The following is a 21,458-nucleotide window of genomic DNA, read 5'->3' on the forward strand; positions in this document are numbered from 1 at the left end:
TATGTTGCCCCAAGTTACCTTTAACTCTTCTACATTTGTTCCTTGCACGTCGTAGGAGATTAAAGTAACCGCTGATCCAAGGGCTTCTACAGACTCCCTAATTCGTGTTCTTCAGGCAGCACCACGTCCAGAAAGACTCCAAGACCGCTTACAGGACTGTCATTCCCATCATGGTCACTAGGTGGGGTCCGCCCTCTCGCCTGGGCCCTCAGGTCATGACCCCGGAAGCACATCCTTCCTACAGTCTAGAACGGAGACCATGGCGGCGGCGGCGGCGGCGACCCGAGCGGTGCTGTTTTCTGCGGCGCGGCGGCGGCTCTGCGGTTTCACCGAGAGGCTCCAGATCCGAGGCGTTGCTGGGCCGGTGAGCTTCCGTCTACTTGTCTGGGTGCCACCTGGAATCAGGCTAGACCGGGCCTCACCCGCAGGACCCCGTGCGGCGACCCTGAGTTAACGGGCGTCTGCCCCACACACTTCCAACTGCGGATCGGGCCTTAGCCGGGACCCGTGGGGCATCCGGCTGCCGGGGACGCTTATTCCCGTCGGCGCTGGGCTGGCTTTGGTCACCCGCAACGCGTGACCTGCCAGGGACGTGGGATGACCGTGGTTTACTAACCCCCTCCCCCAGTTACTCAGAAGTTATTGTAAAAAGTGCGTGTTGATTACTAAAAGCAGTGGTTACAACTGAGGGGCGGGGGGGGGGGTGCTTGTTAAAAACCGAGGACCCACCCGCATCCGCTCCGAGTTCTCTTTTTGCCTAAAACTGGCTCTCGTCCAGCTCTGCTTCCTGTGAACCCTGGGGCAGCTAAAGGAAAAGTTTGTCTGTATATGTATTTTTCTCGTAAGAGACTAGCTTTCTCTAGAGTTCGTGGGACTTTTAACATATGTATAAAGAAGAAAACATATGGGGACCTGCGAATAGTCCATAGTCAATAAATCAGTCAGCCAGAGTGTATCTTGAGTAATTACCCTTCTTTCTACCCTTTCTTTTTCTGTCCTTTTCAAAACTTTGCTTTTCTTGAACAGTAGAAGCTAAGCATTTCTATGCTGTGCGTGTATTTTTATATTTTGCTCTCCCTTTCTTGACTTTTTTCTCCCCTTCTTGTTCCCTTTATGAATACTAAACATTTCTAGAGGTACTGAAATAAAAATAGTTTCTTTTAGGATAATGACAAAAACTGTTCATATTTCTTCAGAAAAGGGGATGTTTGTAGACATGTTGCTGGCTTTAGGAAAGTGGTTGGTTGAGGAATGGTCCTAGGGTAGGCAAAGGCATGGATCTAGTGAAGTAAAAGTTGAGGAAAGAGTACTTTAGAGTCTCTTTGAGATAAATTTGGTTTTCTGATCAATAATTTGTATTAAGAATAGTGATATGTTTTGCTGCTTCCTTTCTCCCCAACCAGTCATTATATCTTGGAGGAAACAGATTGAGAAGTACACAGGCTGCCACACAAGTTGTTCTGAACGTTCCTGAAACGCGAGTAACCTGTTTGGAGAATGGACTCAGAGTGGCCTCTGAAGACTCTGGGCTGGCAACATGCACAGTAAGTGATTTAGTTTGACCCCTCATTAGGGGAGAGCAGACTGTACGTGTAAAGCTTTTCAGTAGGTTGGCAGGTAGTTGAAAGTAGCAGCGGTTATTTTGCCTCGACAAGTGATTGTTACTTGTGAAGCGTTTCTTCTGATACCTCCATGCTGGGTGCATGTGTGCTTAGTTTAAGTGACTGCATCTTGTAGCAGGTTGTATTGTGCAGTGTTGATAATAATGAGAGCAGTATATTTGCTGGACTACCGTGTGCTCAATGTTTTTACATACCTTGTCTTATTTGATCTTTAAAATACTTCTTTGTAGCAGGGATCATTGCATCCATTTCATAGCTGAAAAACAAGATTCGAGAAGTTAAATGGTTTTGTCCAAGGTCACAACAACTAATACATGACAGAACCAGGATCTTAACCTAGATTTTCTGAGTCTCTTCTGATGTTCTTTATCTTATACTTGATTATTGACTGTAGTAACACACTGGGCTAACAATCTGCATCCTCAGTAAAGCTGGCAAGTAAGTATTTGTGGCACCCAGTAGACTGAAGACTAAAATTTTTAAATCTCATAATTCATAGGATTATATTGTCAATCCAGTCAAGAAAACTTTAATGTTAAGACTGGAAAGCATTGGTCAGAAAAAGGAAGAACACTGCCCCCACCCCTACCTTGCTGCTGCTAAGTCGCTTCAGTCGTGTCTGACTCTGTGCAACCCCATAGACGGCAGCCCACCAGGCTCCACCATCCCTGGGATTCTCCAGGCAAGAACACTGGAGTGGGTTGCCATTTCCTTCTCCAATGCATGAAAGTGAAAAGTGAAAGGTTACTGAGTCGTGTCCAACTCTCAGCGACCCCTTGGACTGCAGCCTACCAGGCTCCTCTATCCATAGGATTTTCCAGGCAAGAGTACTGGAGTGGGGTGTCATTGCCTTCTCCGCACCCCTACCTTATCCCCTCAAAAAAAAAATAAAGAAGATGATGTCTTATCTAATTCTTACCTGACTGTATTAAGGTTGGGCTCTGGATTGATGCTGGAAGTCGATATGAAAATGAGAAGAATAATGGAACGGCTCACTTTCTGGAGCATATGGCTTTCAAGGCAAGTTATAAAGATTATTTTTTAAATGCATTTTAAGAGACAGTAAACACAGAGTCTTATTGTAAGGTAAAGAGAACTACTTCAAAAGTGAAAGTGAAGTCGCTCAGTCGTGTCCGACTCTTTGCGACCCCGTGGACTGTAGCCCACCAGGCTCCTTCGTCCATGGGATTCTCCAGGCAAGAATACTGGAGTGGGTTGCCATTTCCTTCTCCAGGGGATCTCCCCGACCCAGGGATCGCACCCAGGTCTCCCGCATTGCAGGCAGATGCTTTAACTTCTGAGCCACCAGGGAAGCCTATGCACGTCTTATTTTTATTATTTTTTAGAATCTTTTTTCAGGATAATTACCTGAAATAATGACTGATAATTGCTCTGTAGAAGTGAAACAAAGATTTTCTCTTGGGATGTAACTGTCATCTGAAAGAATGTCACTATTTCTGAAGCCTGATGTAGTTTAGAAACCAGATTTGGTCCTTACATCAAACTGTACATAGGCTTCTGTCCTCATATTCATTGTCTGAACTGTGTAGAACAAATGAGGGATAAAGGGAGAGATTATACATATATATATATTTCTTTTCCCCCTTTCTCTCTTTTATTTCAGGGCACCAAAAAGAGATCCCAGTTAGATCTGGAACTTGAAATTGAAAATATGGGTGCTCATCTCAATGCCTATACCTCCAGAGAGCAGACTGTATATTATGCCAAAGCGTTCTCTAAAGATTTGCCAAGAGGTATTATTATTTATACTGCAGATATGTAATTTTCACAGGCATTCAGAAATAATTTAGTACTGTTTGCATTATGTTTCTTGAGAAAGAGTAAACCCCAGAAATGTGAAAATAAGTGAATCAAACTCTGGGTGAGGGGGCACCTATTTTTCCTACCAATACGACAAATGATATTAAATATTTATAGGCTGTAAGACTTGTACAAACCAGGTCTTAACACTTGATTCAAATATTAATTCCTCCAGAGTCATACCTGGCTAGTAAATGATTTTTAATTGTTTTATTATATATTCACTTTTACTGTCTACTTTTTATTTTTGTTTTTTCTCTGTTCTGTTATCTAAATTTTTCATTTCTGTTACAAGCCAGAACATATTTTATATCTTCTGACTGTTGGGCTTTGTTTTTGAACAGAACGTGCTTGCTTCTTTATTGCATTTGCACATTCTGGTTCTTCCTCCTGGAGTACACTTCTTTCTTAGCTTCCTTTCCATTAATTTCAATTTCAAATTTGAATATCCAAAATTCAATTTATTTAAACTAAACCCCCCCAAAATAAACCTAAAACAGCTCACTCATTTTTCCCTCCCCCATCTCTGGTGATGACCAATGTGAATAAAACTGTATCATTAGAATACTTAAACAATAGTTTGCCCCACCTAACTTCCAGGTTGTCTCAGTTTGTAGCTGCTTCTGGAATAAACAAGTGATGGTATTATACATGTATGTGTGTGTGTGTGTGTGTGTGTGTGTGTGTGTGTATGTATATGTAAATTCTTTGATACTTGTATATATCCTATTTCTGACTGCATTTGACTTAGAATATCTTTAAGGTCCAATTTAATTTCAGGTATGTTATTGAGGATCTATGCTTTTAAATTTCAGTATTAAATATACATTAGAAAGAAGATTCTGATTAAAACATAAATATTGGGAAATATGAATCCCCACTTTTAGGTACCAGTCTAGACTACTACTTCCAAATAGAGGAGGCCCTTCATACAGGAGCTCTCATTTTCCCATCTGTCTTTGGGCTCTTCCTTACCCATCTGGGGCTTTACTTGTCTGGACAGATGGGATTTTATTGTTTTTAAATTTTATTGGAGCATTTTTTATTTGATTCACAACATGGTGTTAGATGGACAGATAGCTTTAATTTGGTTTTACAAATTATTTTTTCCTCTTGGTCATAATCTCAGTCCCAGCTTATTCTTGCAGTCTGTTTTGTCATTTTGGGCAATATAGAGGTAATTGATTACAGGAAGTCCTTGGTACTGGAACATTATTGCTTCTGAAACAAGTCCACTTTAAGTGAATTTAAAGAACAGAAGTTTACAGTAGAGTAACAAAATGAAAGTTGATAAATTTGTTTTCTATTTACAAAGATTTAGATTGTGATTACAACTGTATACTAATTCTTCATGGATAGTTGAGGTTTCTCTTTTTTGGAGAAGCATGTACTTTCTCTGATAAAATTGCTTAATAGCATGATATATCCTTTAGTTTACTTGTGACTTTTTACAAATTAGGGTCGTTTTTGTATAAATATTTGAAGGTTTCATCAATTTTCCCCAAGGGTCACTTAATTATCCTTTGATAGTCACATGTATGTCTTTTGGGGTAATTATCCTTTTCTTCAACTGTTACCTGTTCCAGCTCTGTTGAATCATCATTTATCAGAGACTTTGATAAACAGAATCTAACCAACATTGACCATTAATTGGAATTAAGTGGGGAAAGATGTTTGAGATGACACTAATTCTAGCAAATTTAGGAATTTTCTCCAAGCTCATCTGTACCACAGGGGATTATATTTTTCGTTTTAATTTATTCCTTTTAGGTATATCAAATGTACAGAAACATTTATTTCTTCCAGTTTAATCATTTATTCACTGTTGAGTGCTGGTCACTATCGTGGTTTCTGATGCTAATTTAATAGATATTAATAGTGAAAATGAAGACTGTTAGTGTTTCTTCTTGTGTTTTATTTTCAATTAGCTGTAGAAATTCTTGCTGATATAATACAAAACAGCACATTGGGAGAAGCAGAGATTGAACGTGAACGTGGAGTAATCCTTAGAGAGATGCAGGAAGTTGAAACCAATTTACAAGAAGTTGTTTTTGATTATCTTCATGCCACAGCTTATCAAAATACTGCACTTGGACGGACAATTTTGGGACCAACTGAAAATATCAAGTAGGTATAATTCTCAGATTTTTTCTTTTTTTTGAGAAAAAATTTGAATTGTGAAAATTAACATTCACAAACATTCAAAAAGTATGTTTCAGAAAGTAATTTTTTTACCCCCAATAATCTGAATGAAATGGTATCATTACAGTACTTGAACGACCCTTTAGCCCTACTTGACTTCCAGGTATCTGGGTTTATACCTATTTCTGGAGTAAACAAGTGATATTTTATAAATATATAAATATATCACTATATTTACATTATATATATATATTTTGAAATTCTTTGATATTTGTTGCATATATCCTATTTCTGACTGCATTTAACTTAGAATGATCCAATTTAATTGGATATTAATGTTATATTATATGAAGTATAAAGGTATATTATGTGAGGATCTGTGCTTTTAAATTTCCCTTTAGTACTGCTTTTCTTTCTCCATTTACAGATCTATAAATCGTAAGGACTTAGTGGATTATATAACCACACATTATAAGGGGCCAAGAATAGTACTTGCTGCTGCTGGAGGTAAGTTTAAATTTCTATGACTGTTTTAAACAGAGTGATATGCTTATCAGTTTGATCCTGTTGGGAGATATCTTTAGTTTTCATTTACAGAGCAAATTGTTTAGTATGCTGGGTAAGGGCAATGTGGAACACTGAAACCGGACTTCCCCCGTCTTCTCTTATTAGAGTTTTTTAATAGGAAAACTTAGTGACCCTCTAGTACATAAGTGTACAGACATAATGGAATTTACTTGCAAGGAAAGGGCACATGGGTGAGCTGGAAGATAATGACAGTGGAAGATAGTGTTCAACAGTTTGGGAATCTCTTTGAGATTTTAAATGATTTCTTGAGAACCAGCTTCATCCTTGGTCAGGCATGGCCTGAGGATGAGTATGTTGTTTATTCATTCTTTGTTCATTCAGTAGATCTGCTAATTACTGAGAAGGGGAAGCATATAAGGGATTTTGAGACTATTTAATGGGAATTTGAACATGAAAGTGGCATGAGGACAAGGCCTCCTTGGAGGAATGTGTTCGAAGCCAGTGAAAGAAAGTAAGTTCAGGTTAGATTTTACTAGATTTCCTGGTAGTCTGAATTTAGGCAAATAGTACATTTTATTGGTTTCCAGTTTTATTTTCTCTTTTTAAGACAAAATGAAGATTTACATGGAATGTTCTTTTGTGTAAATTTTCCTTTAGAAATGACAATAATTTAAAATTCTAGTTAGCCCGGATAGACTTCAAGCTTATTACTTGGGAATAATGAAGAAGATGAAAATGAGGTTAACTGTCAGAAACATGTTACCTTTGTGTGGCTCTATGTGCTCTAAAGTTCTCTTGAGTTAGTGACACTGTTTCTAAAATGGCTGGTGCTGACTGGAGTTCCACAATGAAACTGCCTTGGAAAGGGGACACTGTTGGTTGGATGGGGCCTCGATAACTAAGTTGTCTAGGAGATTCTGCCATTGTTGGTGGCATATGGATTCAGTGGGTTTTGTCACACAGTTCATTGGTTCATTTTGACATTGTCAGAGTTGGGATGTCTTACAATTAATTAATGGCCTATTCTAGATTAATTACCATATTGTCTTATGGGTACATAAGCAATGATGTTTCTTATAAGCAGTGGCATTATAAATTCAGTGAAATAGGCCAGACCCAGCTTCATTTAAAAAAAAAGAAAAGAAATTATTGGCCCCCCTGCCTTTTGGATAGAGGTAAGTAGAGGTAGTACTGGGTCAGGAGCTTAGTCTGGAAAATCCAACCAGGAGGGCTACAGATAAAGGTAGTAAGACAGTGGAGGTGGTTGCCAGGTGCTGAGAATTGTGTCCATGCTCACAGGTCTACACTCTCTGCTTGTCATCTTTTTACCACCAAGGTCTTATTGTTTAGTCACCGTCTGGACTGATATCCAAGGTGGCTCTTCTATGTAGTGATTGTGAAAAGAACGTGTATATAATCATTCACTGTCTTGTTTTATACCAGAGATTGTTTGGAAAATATGGGTGTAAGTTGTGCTTTTATGATCTAATGGAATGTTTCATTAAAAAAAAAATCTCATAGCAATATTTTTTAAGGCACTTACTCATGCCTGAATTAGTCTTGTAAGTTTAAGAATCTTTCACTGAAGCTCTTTAGGCTCAAGTTTGGAAAATAGGGCTATAGAATTCAAGTACTTACATTTTGGATAGCAAATAGTGAGTATTTGATTGGCTATGAATTTATTCAGGAATCTGTATGAGGTTATTTAAGTCCTGAATTTTGATAGCAGAGTAGAGAATAAAACATGTCTTATGTCCAGCTTTCTTTAAATGATACAGAGCTCATATTCTTTTCTACTCTAAAAATTTTATTGAAAAGTAACCCATTTTTGCTAGTTTGAACTAGGACTTTTGGGGGCTCTAGTGACTTAGTTGGTAAAGAATTCACTTGTAATGCAGGAGACTGCCTACAGTGCAGGAGACCTGGGTTGGATTCCTGAGTCGGGAAGATCCCCTGGAGAAGGAAATGGCAACCCACTCCATTATTCTTGTGTGGGAAATCCTATGGGCAGAGGAGCCTGGTGGGCTACTGTCCATGGGGTCACAAGAGCTGGACATGACTTAGCAACTTCACCACCACCACCACCATTCTAGGACTTTTAATTACTTAATATAACATGATTTTGTATGGAAAGTAATACCTCCAAGCTGTCTTATCCTTATTTTTGAATTGGTGGATGAAAACTGATTGTTCTTCAGAAGGAGAAATCTGTGCAACTGCAAGTCTTATCACCAGGGATAAAACGTGCTTTGTGAGCTTACTCTTGAAAAGGCTTTTACTGACTGCAAGAAGTCCTTGTGTAACCTGTATCATTTATACCACATTAAGCTCATTGTAAACAGAAGTACTGGCAGTTAATTATGTGCTTTACATTTTATTGCTGCTGGATATATGAAATATTTTCCTTCAATATAGGAGTTTCCCATGATGAGCTGCTTGAGTTAGCAAAATTTCATTTTGGTGAATCTTTATCCACACACAAAGGAGAAATACCAGCTCTGCCTCCGTGCAAATTCACAGGAAGTGAGGTAGGCCAAGCCTCCTTAGCTTTTAACACTTTTGGTTTCTTGTGTTGTATTTATGACCGTTTGTACAAAATGTGCCTGTTGCTAACAGTAAAATGGAGGAAACCAAAGGAGTCCAAATGCACATGGACTCAGTTGCTTGTATTTCTTCCTGTTGCATATATTTAACCACCTATTTTTCTTTTTTAAGGAAAGTATTGTTTGGTCTTTTTGTGCTTTTTGACATTATGCCTATTTTCCTATTGGCAGGGCATAAAATTAATCTTTTATTTTAAAAACATCCCACATTTTGACACTGTTAGATTTATTCCTGACTGAGTCTACCCACAGTACATTTCTGTGCGTAGCTGTTAAAGCCAGAACTTCTAGAGAAATCTGCTCTCTATCAGCTATTTCTTTAAGCCTCATTAGAAGGTTTGTTTGCCACATTAGGGATGATGCTCATATGTCAGTATCTGGAAAGAAGCCTGATGTTGGCAGTTACACGAGACTTAGCATTGGCAGTACAAAAATAAGCCTGTAAAATAAGCCTAAATTTAGACAGAAAAATTCAGACTGATTATTTCTGCCAGTTAAATAATGCAAAGCTTTTTGACCACATAATTATTTGGTGGCTGTGTCTGTAGTATTTCAACTGGAGATCTTTTGGTGAAATCCTTCTGAACTATGGAGTATAATGAGGCCTGACTGTTCAAAAAACAAGAGTGTCATGGTGAGCATTTTAAGTTTGCAATTAATAGAACTGTGAATTGCTTTCTTGTCAAGCATGTTACAGAGTGGTAATCTTAACTAGAGCTTTGCATCCTTTATCCCAACTAGATTCGAGTGAGGGATGACAAGATGCCTTTGGCACATCTTGCGGTAGCTGTTGAAGCTGTTGGTTGGGCACATCCAGATACAATCTGTCTCATGGTTGCAAACACACTGATTGGCAACTGGGATCGCTCTTTCGGAGGAGGAATGGTATGTGATTTTAAAAGTAAATTTCCGTAATAAATGAGAAGATAAAACTGTGCTATGAATTTTGACTTACGTATGAACTGATCCTGGATTGCTCCCAGGCAAGAAAAAAGACAATATTTTTTCTTTTGCTGTATTTTTCGAGGATTCATTCATAGTATTATATCAACATGAATATCCTAATTTTATAACCGTTTAGTTAAGTCACTCAGTTGTGTCTGACTCTTTGCGACCCCGTAAATCACAGCACGCCAGGCCTCCCTGTCCACCACCAACTCTGGGAGTTCACTCAAACTCACGTCCATCGAGTCGGTGATGCCATCCAGCCATCTCGTTCTCTGTCGTCCCCTTTTCCTCCTGCCCCCAATCCCTCCCACCGTCAGTCTTTTCCAATGAGACAACTCTTCGCATGAGGTGGCCAAAGTACTGGAGTTTCAGCTTTAGCATCATTCCTTCCAAAGAACACCCAGGACTGATCTCTAGAATGGACTGGTTGGATCTCCTTGCAGTCCAAGGGACTCTCAAGAGTCTTCTCCAACACCACAGTTCAAAAGCATCAATTCTTCAGTGCTCAGCTTTCTTGACAGTCCAACTCTCACATCCATACATGACTACTGGAAAAACCATTAGCCTTGACTAGCTGGACCTTTGTTGGCAAAGTAATGTCTCTGCTTTTCAATATACTATCTAGGTTGGTTATAACTTTGCTTCCAAGGAGTAAGTGTCTTTTAATTTCATGGCTGCAGTCACCATCTACAGTGATTTTGGAGCCCCCCAAAATAAAGTCTGACACTGTTTCCACTGTTTCCCCATCTATTTGCCATGAAGTGATGGGACCAGATGCCATGATCTTCATTTTCTGAATGTTGAGCTTTAAGCCAACTTTTTCACTCTTCCACTTTCATCAAGAGGCTTTTTAGTTCCTCTTCACTTTCTGCCATAAGGGTGGTGTCATCTGCATATCTGAGGTTATTGATATTTCTCCTGGCAATCTTGATTCAAGCTTGTGCTTCTTCCAGCCCAGCGTTTCTCATGATGTACTCTGCATATAAGTTAAATAAGCAGGGTGACCATATACAGCCTTGATGTACTCCTTTTCCTATTTGGAACCAGTCTGTTGTTCCATATCCAGTTCTGTTGCTTCCTGACCTGCATATAGGTTTTTCAAGAGGGAGGTCAGGTGCTCTGGTATTCCCATCTCTTTCAGAATTTTCCAGTTTATTGTGATCCACACAGTCAAAGGCTTTGGCATAGTCAATTTAAAGCAGAAATAGATGTTTTTCTGGAACTCTCTTGCTTTTTCCATGATCCAGCAGATGTTGGCAATTTGATCTCTGGTTCCTCTGCCTTTTCTAAAACCAGCTTGAACATCTGGAAGTTCACGGTTCACGTATTACTGAAGCCTGGCTTGGAGAATTTTGAGCATTACTTTACTAGCATGTGCGATGAGTGCAATTGTGTGGTAGTTTGAGCATTCTTTGGCATTGCCTTTGGGATTGGAATGAAAACTGACCATTTCCAGTCCTGTGGCCACTGCTGAGTTTTCCAAATTTATAATTGTAGTGAGGTTAAATTCATTGTTTTTCAGAAGGGCATATTAACAAGTATTTGGGGATAAAAGGGATATTTGAAGTATATTCTCAAACAGTTGAAAAACATATTAAAGAGAATGGTAAAGGAAAAAAAGTAACAGTTGTTAAGGAATTTGGATAAAGGTAATTCTTCGTACTATTTTTGTTCCTATTCTGTCTTAAATTACTTCAAAATTATTGTTGTTCATTTGCTAAGTTGTGTCTGACTCTTTGCAACCCTGTGGACTGTAGCACACCAGGTTCCTCTGTTCTCCAATATCTCCTGGAGTTTGTTTAGACTCATGTCCATTGAGTTGGTGATTTCATCCAATTATCTCATCCTCTGCTGCCTCCTTCTCTTCTTGCCCTCCATCTTTCCTACCATCAGGATCTTTTCCAGTGAGGTGAGCCTTCACATCAAAGTATGGTGGCCAAAGTATTGGAGCTTCACTTCAGCATCAGTCCTTCCAGTGAATATTCACGGTTGATTTCCTTTACCATTGACTAGTTTGATCTCCTGGCAGTCTAAGGGATTCTCAGGAGTCTTCTCCAGCACCACAATTTGAAAGCATCAATTCTGTGCTCAGAACTCTTGTATCAGTATTTGACTACTGGAAGAACCATAGTTTTGACTACATGGACGTTTCTCAGCAAAGTGATTTCTCTGCTTTTGAATACACTGTCTAGGTTTGTCATAGTTTTTTGTCCAAGGAGCAAGCATCTTAATTTCATGGCTGCAATCACCATCCACAGGTTTTACAGCCCAAGAAAATAAATCTGTCACTGCTTCCACTTTTCCCCCTTCTGTTTGCCATGAAGTGATAGAACTGGATGTCATGATCTTAGTTCTTTGAATGTTGAGTCTTATGCCAGCTTTCTCACTCTACTGTTTCACCCTGAACAAGAGGGTCTTTAGTTCATCTTCATTTTCTTCCATTAGAGTGGTATCCTCTGCATATCTGAGGTTATTGATATTTCTCCCAGCAGTCTTTGATTCCAGCCTGTGATTCATCCAGCCCGGCATTTTGCATGATGTACTCTGCATAGGAGTTAAATAAGCAGGGTGACAATAATACAGCTCTGTCATACTGCTTTCCTAATTTGGGACCAGTCTGTTGTTCCAAGTCTGGTTCTAACTGTTGCCTCTTGACCTGCATACAGGTTTCTCAAGAGACAGGTAAGGTAGTCTGGTATTCCTCTCTCTTTAAGAATATTCCACAGTCTGTTGTGATCCACACAATAAAAGGCTTAGTGTAATCAGTGAAGCAGATGTTTTTCTGGAATTTCCTTGATTTCTCTATGATCCAGTGAACGTTGGCCATTGGATCGCTGGTTCCTCTACCTTTAGTCTGAACAGTTTGTACACCTGGAAGTTCTTGATTAACATACTGCTGACACCTAGCTTGATGGATTTGGATTTTGAGCATAAACTTACTTGCATATGGAGTGAGTGCAATCGTATGACAGTTTGAACATTCTTTGGGATTTCCTTTGGAATGAAAACTTACCTTGTCCAGTCCTGTGGCCACTGCTGAGTTTTCCAAATTTCCTGACATATTGAGTGCAGCACCTCAACAGCATCACTTTAGGATTTTAAATAGCTAAGAAAGTGTATATATCTGTACTCAAAGACTTTGACAAAATATATTTCATACAAATATCTTAGGTTCACATTCTATATTTCAGATCTTTAAGCAAACTGCCAAAAGCTCTACAAAGTATGTTGGTTAATAGCAGTGCATTATTTCACTTTTAAAATTAACCTTTTTTAACTTTTTTGTTGGCAAAGCAAATTGACATAATTGTTTTTTGGTTATGGTTATAAATGATTATTCAACAAAGCCAGAACACATATATAATTAATAACCATATCCCAGTGCTAGAAGTGGAATGCTGGGTTGGATTAGCCAAGGGATCCTGAGAATGTGCCCAAACTACAGTATGTGAAATCATCCCATTTTTAATTTTAGGGATAGCTCTGTCCTGACAGGATTTGTCACATCTCTTTTTTGGTTTTAATTTTTGTATTGTAGTTGATTTATAATGTAGTTGTGTTAGTTTTGGGTATATAGCTAAGTGATATATTTATATAAATCCATTCACAGAGTATTACTTAGAGTTCCCTGTGGCATGCATAGGTCCTTGTTGATTATTTTATATATAGTGGTGTGTGTATGTTAATCCCAAACTCAAAGTCTGTGAGTCTGTTTCTCTTTTGTAAATAGGTTCACTTGTATCTTTTTTTAAGATTCTACATATAAGTGATATATTTGCTTTTCTCTCAGTATGATAATCTCTCAGTATGATAATGTATTATTTTAGAAGTGGGTGTGCAGCTTCTAAGGATTAACTCTTAACATTATGACTTTCTCTGGAGATGATGCATTGGGCTGGTGAGATAACTATAATTCTTAGTTTCATTAAGTTTTAGCTTTTTATTGAGATATTGCTGAATAAAACTGAGAAACGCAGCCTTTTTGGGCAGTCACTATTTCTACAGCTCATTTTTCTTTCTCGTAGTCCGCACATGTATACCTACAGTTCTCCTGGACAGTTTCTTTTCCTTACAGAATTTATCTAGCAAGCTGGCCCAGCTTACCTGTCATGGCAACCTCTGCCATAGCTTCCAGTCTTTCAACACTTCCTACACAGATACAGGATTGTGGGGAATCTACATGGTTTGTGAACCAGCCACTGTTGCAGATATGCTACATGTTGTTCAAAAAGAATGGTGAGAAAATAATTTAAATCTTGCTTAAGAATTACCAATTTAGACTACTTTGTTCTTTTACACTGTTGATGGTGATTAATTTTTTATGGTGATATGATAGCATTTTATTAAGAGAACAAGACTAAGTACTGTTCAATAGTAGCAACTGTTGCAATGTTTTAAAGATCACATTTCTTCTGGGTTTCATGTGAAGCTGATTTATATTATAGAAAGTTCTTAATCATTAAGTAGCAGATTATTTCAGAAAGATCTTAAAAAGTTAAAAATGTGTAGACGCCAACTAGAATTTTAGAAAATATTTCTAAACCTATCTGGCTTGGAAAGGCTGTGTTATAAAAATGAGTCTGAGGTTGTAAAAGTCTTCAAAAGTTATAAAAGTCATTCATTGTTATAAAAATGAATCTGCTAAAAGAAATGTAGTGTTTTAGTCAAAACTAGTACCTTGAGACAGGCAGAAGGTCCCATGGCTTCTTGGAAAACTGTTAATTTAGCTCTGGTCTCTTTCCTGTACCATTCTTAAATGGTTTACACTCTAGCTAGATGTGAAGTGAAGTGAAGTAGCTCAGCCGTGTCCGACTCTTTGTGATCCCATGACCTGTAGCCTTCCAGGCTCCTCTGTCCATGAGATTTTCCAGGCAAGAGTACTGGAGTGGATTGCCATTTCCTTCTCAAGGGGATCTTCCTGACCCAGGGATTAAACCCAGGTCTCCCACATTGCAGGCACACGCTTTACTGTCTGAGGCAGACTTAAAGAGATTAGTAATCATTATTAGGTTTAAGTTAGACTCAGCTAGATTATTTTGAGAAACCAGTGACCCATTGATCTGTCTATCCCCTAGCAAGTCAGATCCTAACACATGGGGATTCACAAATTTTCAAAAAGACTGTAGAAGTTCTCAAAATGCAGTCAGCCTATTTTTATTTTGTAGTGAATCTCTGCTAACCATATCACTTTTGAGAAATTAACCCTACCAGGAAAATAATCAGTAATATTTTAACTTTTGTGTAACTGTTGGGATAGATAGTAATTTCAATTTTTACTAAATTGAATTCATAATCACTTGTACATTGTGGTGTAACAGAGAATATAGCATCCTTTCTTTCTTTAGGTCATTAACTCATAAAACACATAACATTTTCAAATTACTTGACCTTTGATTTTTCCAAATGGTTTTTAGGATGCGACTGTGTACAAGTGTCACTGAAAGTGAAGTTGCACGAGCCAAAAATCTTCTGAAAACAAACATGTTGCTGCAACTTGATGGTAAAAGAATAAAGACTTAGGTCTTATTTTCACATGGTTGATCTAGATTCCAGTCCTTAGTTTTCCTTTTTCTTTAAAACAGGTTCCACTCCCATCTGTGAAGATATAGGTAGGCAAATGTTATGCTATAATCGAAGAATTCCCATCCCTGAGCTTGAAGCAAGAATTGATGTAAGTAGTCCTTAGATACTGTTGGATCTTGTATAAAACAGTCTTTGTTATTAATACAACAAAGACTCAAGATAGGTATCATAAAATTTGCTTTAGCTCTGAAACATTCCAGGTATACAATGTCTTTACTACTACAAAAAACTCAGAATGCATGTATCTTCAATTTTTCAGGCTGTAAATGCTGAGATAATTCGAGAAGTGTGTACCAAATATATTTATGATAAGAGTCCAGCTGTTGCTGCTGTTGGTAAGCCTGACTCCTAGTCTCCCATGCAGAAAGTTGGCTAAGGACTTTCCTTCTATTTAGTTATAACTGTCTTTTCTTTTAAATCCTTAGGTCCTATTGAGCAACTACCAGATTTTAACCAGATTTGCAGTAACATGCGCTGGCTTCATGATTAAAAATGCTCCCAATAAACATTTGGAACATTATAAAACTGAGACCCTCAAGTTGTAAAGAAAAAAAACAACACATATACTGGTAAATAAGAATAAAATACCATATGTCAGATTTTGAAAGGATAAGACCACTACAGTGAATGGTAGATCTCTGAACTCTGAGGAATTATGCTGGGACACACTTTAAGTATAATTTTAAGAATGAAAATTTGTATAGTATTTTCAGTTTTATTATAAAAATGCACACACAACAAAGATTGTCATAAGTCATTTCTTGCCTCTACTTGCATTCAGCACTTGCTCTTGAGCAGCTTTCTTTGCTTTTACCATTTCAACCAGTTCCTAGGAAGAAGACAAACATTTTAGACAAAAAGTTTTCAGGATTTGCAGACATTTCTAGTGTTTCATATATGTAAAACATTCAAATTGGATAAATCTGTACTGAAAAGGTTGATTTTTTTAACTAACTGTCAGAGCTAGGAAATGTCTAATACTGACCCCACAACTATGGTGGTACTGAAGTAAGTACAAAAACATAATTTAAATGATAATGGAATCTATAAACTAAAGATCTACAACCTTGTATCGTTTCATGCAGTCCTTCTTTGTCCTGCCAGGCACTGCTTCTGCTATTTTTTCCCATCTTTCAGGTGTATTTACTGGGTATGTTTTCAAAGCTTGTTCCAAAAGCTTCTGTTCTTCTGTTGTCCAAGGGGTGAAATCTGTGCATGGACCTGTTTAAGAAACAAATTTTATTTGAAATAGTTATGCTAATTTATAGAAAACTGTTTTGGAACACCTTCTCAGATGAGTCATTTGGTAAGTGCCCATCTGAATCTGGTGTGTAATCTTGAAGCTACTTTGAGATTAGACACACATATACCAGTATTGAGTTGACCACAAAGTTTTCCATCTTATGGAAAAACCCAAACAAACTTTGTGGCCAACCCAATATTAACTAGGGAAAAAAAACTTTAGATAGCTCACATCCCAGAAAATTATCTGAGACAAAAGGAAAGAAATGCTTTGTATTTCTGGTCTCAAAATATACTTACTTACCAGACATTTTTTTAAAAAATCAAATTTTAAAATACACAGTTTGACTGTTGGGTTCAAAAACACAGTCATAAGAAATTTTAGATTAAATACACAGTTTGACTGTTGGGTTCAAAAACAGTCATAAGAAATTTTAGATTTCTGATAAATCTAGTTCCTTATAGCACAGAAAAAAGAGCTGCCTAATTACAAAACCGTTAGCTGGATGAGAGCCTATAAACTACTCTCATTTTATATTGGAAAAAACAGTTTTAACAAAATTGAGGCAGGTACCCAATGCTGTAGAGGCAATGTGAGATTAGATTCCATGTTCCAGTGTACTGTCAGCACGTCCACTAAAGCCTGTGCTGTACATCTGTACTAAACCAAATCTGTATGTCTGATAGAACACTTCATAGATCTATCACAAATACATTCCTTCCTAAGGATGTAAGAAGTGCATATCCCACTTTTGTAGGAAAATTAAAATGGTTAAAAAGCTGACTTGGTTCAGTAGTAAGTCTAAGTTAATGAACTGATAGCTTAAGTTATTTCAGACCATGCAACGAGAACACAGCGGTGCCTATCCTGCCAGTAATGAGACTACTACTTCAAATGGTATCCGGGGGTGAAGTCTGGAAATCTAAGTTATTTCCCAATTAAAAGATACTCATAGGCACAGTGAACAAGTTAAAAAACAACACACACCTCAAAACAAGGCAGAGAACTTCCATTTAAAAACTTCTGGCTTTTTTGAAGTCAGCTTTTAAGTTCCAGAAAGCCCTTAAGTGGAATTTTGTTTTATTAGTTTGAAGACCTGTTTAACATCATAGATTTAACTCACTTTCTCTCTCTTGGAAAAAGATGGAATTGGCATGTAATTATTATCTGCTATTATATCCAAGTATTGGGTTGGCCAAAAAGTTCATTTGGATTTTTTGTAACATTTCCTGGAAAAACCTGAATGAACTTTGTGGCCAACCCAGTACTTCACAATACCAAAATGAATGAAATGTAAAATTTCTATGAGAAATCACCATTCCAAAAAATGCAGCCAGCTTGCTGTTTACTGGTACAGTTGGAGAGAGGGGGGCCTATCCATTAAATCCACAGAAGAGATAAAGGAGTCGGGCCCAAGTACCACGTCACCGCCAATCACTCCTGCCTTCACAGGGTCACCCACTTAACAGAAAACAACCATCAGTGCCTGCCTCAAGCATGCAAATTAGAACCATAAGAAAGGGCTGAGAATAACAGAAATATCTGAACATGTCTGCATTTTTGTGGAGGGCATAGGGACCAAGAGCATTATCTCCTTTAGACGTGCCCTCCAAGTGTCCTGAAATGTCCACTTTGTTACTTATCTTTCTTGTGCTCAACTGCTCAGTGGTTTCTGGCTTTTTGTTGCCCCATGGACTGTAGCCTGTCAGGCTCATCTGTCCATGGAATTTTCCAGGCAAGAATACTGGAGTAGTTGCCCCTTCTACTCCAAGTAACATTCTTAAAAGAGCCAAAATAACACTCAGCCTAGACAAAAGGCACCCTTGATTTTGCAAATGCAATGAGCAAACACAATGATTTTTTGCTCTTTACAGAACATTCTAAGTCGCTTCTATTAAAATATTTTCAAATTGAAATACCGGATAATAAATCAGACTAAGAATATAGGAAAAGTGGCACTGCTAAGATAGGGACAGGAGATCACGAAGAGTCAAAGCTGTTAGTTAATCCCAAAACAGATTTGGCACTGTGATCTGGAAAGTGTATCCAAGATTAGCTTAGGGAGAAAGGACTGGTGGCTCACCAATGCATGAAGTGAAAGACAACTTTTCAAACTTTTGTCAGCAACTCAGAGTAAGGAAAAATGTATCACATCCCAAACACATATACACATGAAAAGAAGTTTCACAAATACCCACTTGTATAACAGATGTAATGCCCTCTGATATTTTCTATTCATGACCCATTAAACTGATTTCATGACCCACTTCTGAGTCATAATTTGCATTTGAAACACACTGGTCCAGAGTAATCAGATTATCTAGAACACTCAAGACAATGTCAGCATAACAAATTGTGTCTGTGTAACTTGTTCTGAACAATGATTTGTAGGCATGCTGCCCCTCTACTCCTGTCTTCTCTTAAAAACTAGGACATTTCCTTATATATAGTGTATTTTTCAAAATCAGGAAATTAACCTTGATAAGTTAATTACAGACCTTAAATTTCAATCGTCCTAATATCCTTTAATACTGATTTGTAAAATTCGATAAACAAAACAAACACACCCCTCCCCTCGTGGCATATGAAAAGGAAGAACTGCAGTTCTCAGTGGTGTTGAAGTCAGTCAGTCCTAAAGATTACACTTTCCAGTCCGCTAAATGCTTTATTTTCCAGTCATTCTGCATGTAGGCCCTAGATCTTGTATATTCTCAGATAGACACAAGATTAGCATTTTCTACTCAGAAGAATGAAATTACATTACCTTCAAATCGTTCTGAAGGTGTTGCATTGTCTGCCTGAGGCACCACGCCATGTTCTTTCTTAAATTTATCAAAAGCCTTTTTATTTATGTCATCCTTTTGATGAGGGTCTGAGAAGGGAAAAAAATTTTTTTTAATATAATACAGTTCATCTCAGTCTTTCATTAAATTGCATAGATTACTTTAAAAATATGTATCTAAGGTAGCAAAGAAACTGATTTGGCAAAAACTAACCAAGTTTTTGAAGGCTCTTTGCTTTGCCGATAACATCTTTGGCGGTTCTCTTAACTCCAGAAGAAGAATGTATGTTCATGTAATTAGCAATAACTTCCCATCTAGAAAAATGGATATAATAATGAGAACAAAAAAAAAACAAAAAATTCAGAATGATCCTACATTTTTACTGCAGAAGGGTTAGCTATAACATCTAAAGAATTAGCTCTAAATTGGTGCTCTAATTATTACTATTGCCTGGACTTAAGTGTTTAAATCAGGTGTATATAATCTTACAGATCGTGTAAAAAATCAACAGAAATAAGAGCACACATTTGTGCACACTGCCATTTGGATACATACTTTTAAGCTCCAGGTTGAGGTGGGAAGTAATAAAGGAGAATCAAGACTAAAGAGAAACCATGGAACACAAAACCTAGTGCCTAGTATAAGCCACAATGGACTAAGCCAACATGACAGTCAAGGTTTATGTTTCCTGATCCTTAATTTCCTGAGGAACTGATGAAGCGTCCTGCTGTATATATGGATTTTTGTATGTGTGCTAGTGTAAGCTGTTAAGACTAGCAGGTTCAAAATGCACTCTGCTTTTGACATTTTCCACCATGGCACAGAATTTAGCATCTAGACCCAAGCACATCTTTGGAAACTTGCTGTAATATGCTGCTATTTCAGATGCTTGTCTACATAATCCTGAGGCCCAGTGAAGAGAAGCGTCATTAGAACCAATACCTTGAATTTGTTCCAGCAGGGAAGAGATTCACAGCTTTAATGAGTAATTGCAGATCATCTTCTGACCAATGTTTACTTCCGTTTCCACCTCCGCCAGCTGACTTCTCTGCATTCTTAGATGCTTGTCGCATACGAGCCTCAGCTTCCTCTTTCTCTTTTCTAATTTGCTCATTTATTTCTTCTATCTACACAAATATCATAGGTAAGTCAGGGACTTAAAGCATCTTACTACTCTGAGCTCTCTTTCTGGCTGGGCCCCTGTGGTTCTCGACCCTCAGCATCATCCAGACAAGGACCCTATACTGCCCCAGCCAGGCTGCATATCTCTGCTTCAAGGAACCAAGAACCAGCCTCAGCGTAAACTACACTGTATTCCTGTCACATAGTTATCTATTTGCTGTGGACACTACTTGTCAAGTCTACAGTCAAGGGTTACCCACAAGGCAATTTCAAAGCTCATATCTATCCTTTCTTTTGCAGATATTATCGTTTATTCTCTACAAAAAGGTCGCAGCACAGCAAAATGCCCTTTGTTTAATCTTCAAGTTCTACCTTTTACACTGTCACTTCCAGTGTACCTTCAAACATGCACAAGTCAAACAACAAAAACAAACACATGCCTTTACTTGATGTTGCTTCTGCTATCCTGGAGTCATCTTTGACTCACTTTCCCACTTCAGTCCCTTAGAACAAGTCACCAAGTCCCAAAGATTTCAGTGATTCCCATCATCACTCATAGTCCAAATCCTCCAAGTGAGATTCTTACACTAGTCACTTATACTTATCCAATGCCTCTTGTCTGCAAATGCCAGATTAATAGCAGTGTTAACCCTGTGCTATTCAAAAGATCTGTGCTTATGGAAACTAGTCATCTTGGTATTCAAATCTTCCTTAATTTGGCACTACTCTTCTTAACCAACTTAATCTCCCACTCCCCCCACCCACCAAACTTTCTACTCCTACCTGTATTTTATGGTTCACGCTGCTCCCCTGACCTTCATTTAACAATGTCGCCCTTCAAAACTGGCTCAAACCCTTCACTGAGCTTTCTTGACTGCTCCAGCCTAGTGTTGGCACTTCCTCTCTAAGCTACAGACAGTATTTACTGGGGGTCCTGCATCTTTTGATCCTTAGGTCTTTTCTCTTTAGTGTAACTGTTCCTGAACTTTGTGGCAGCAATAGATATCATAAGACTTTCTCCACATCACCTAGGCACAGGGTTATATATAGCAGGTACTAACAC

The 21,458-nt window shown here is 38.1% G+C and overlaps 2 protein-coding genes across 4 annotated transcripts in view; one reads left to right on the forward strand and one right to left on the reverse strand.

Moving 5' to 3' along the window:
- Nucleotides 1–259: 259 nt before the first annotated feature.
- On the forward strand, nt 260–16,451 carry PMPCB (peptidase, mitochondrial processing subunit beta). Its single transcript, XM_068972395.1, has 13 exons — nt 260–364; nt 1,404–1,544; nt 2,556–2,642; nt 3,247–3,376; nt 5,372–5,570; nt 6,013–6,092; nt 8,529–8,641; nt 9,458–9,601; nt 13,740–13,900; nt 15,079–15,164; nt 15,247–15,335; nt 15,507–15,582; nt 15,673–16,451. The coding sequence occupies exons 1-13, from the start codon at nt 260–262 to the stop codon at nt 15,735–15,737; spliced, it is 1,476 nt and encodes a 491-aa protein (XP_068828496.1). The 3' UTR covers nt 15,738–16,451.
- DNAJC2 (DnaJ heat shock protein family (Hsp40) member C2) overlaps nt 15,923–21,458 on the reverse strand; it is a 30,691-nt gene continuing 25,155 nt past the window's right edge. The window contains exons 11-15 of one of the 3 annotated variants that reach the window (XM_068973339.1): nt 20,216–20,400; nt 19,487–19,587; nt 19,255–19,362; nt 16,314–16,468; nt 15,923–16,076 (exon numbers count right to left, since the gene is read on the reverse strand). In XM_068973339.1, coding sequence (XP_068829440.1) covers nt 16,002–16,076; nt 16,314–16,468; nt 19,255–19,362; nt 19,487–19,587; nt 20,216–20,400 — 624 coding nt within the window. In that variant the 3' untranslated portion in view covers nt 15,923–16,001. The remainder of the gene's footprint in view (nt 16,077–16,313; nt 16,469–19,254; nt 19,363–19,486; nt 19,588–20,215; nt 20,401–21,458) is intronic. The other 2 variants (XM_068973338.1, XM_068973340.1) reach the window with 2 other exon arrangements.

Source organism: Capricornis sumatraensis, chromosome 5 (genome assembly GCF_032405125.1).
Source record: "Capricornis sumatraensis isolate serow.1 chromosome 5, serow.2, whole genome shotgun sequence".
Lineage (NCBI taxonomy): Eukaryota > Metazoa > Chordata > Mammalia > Artiodactyla > Bovidae > Capricornis > Capricornis sumatraensis.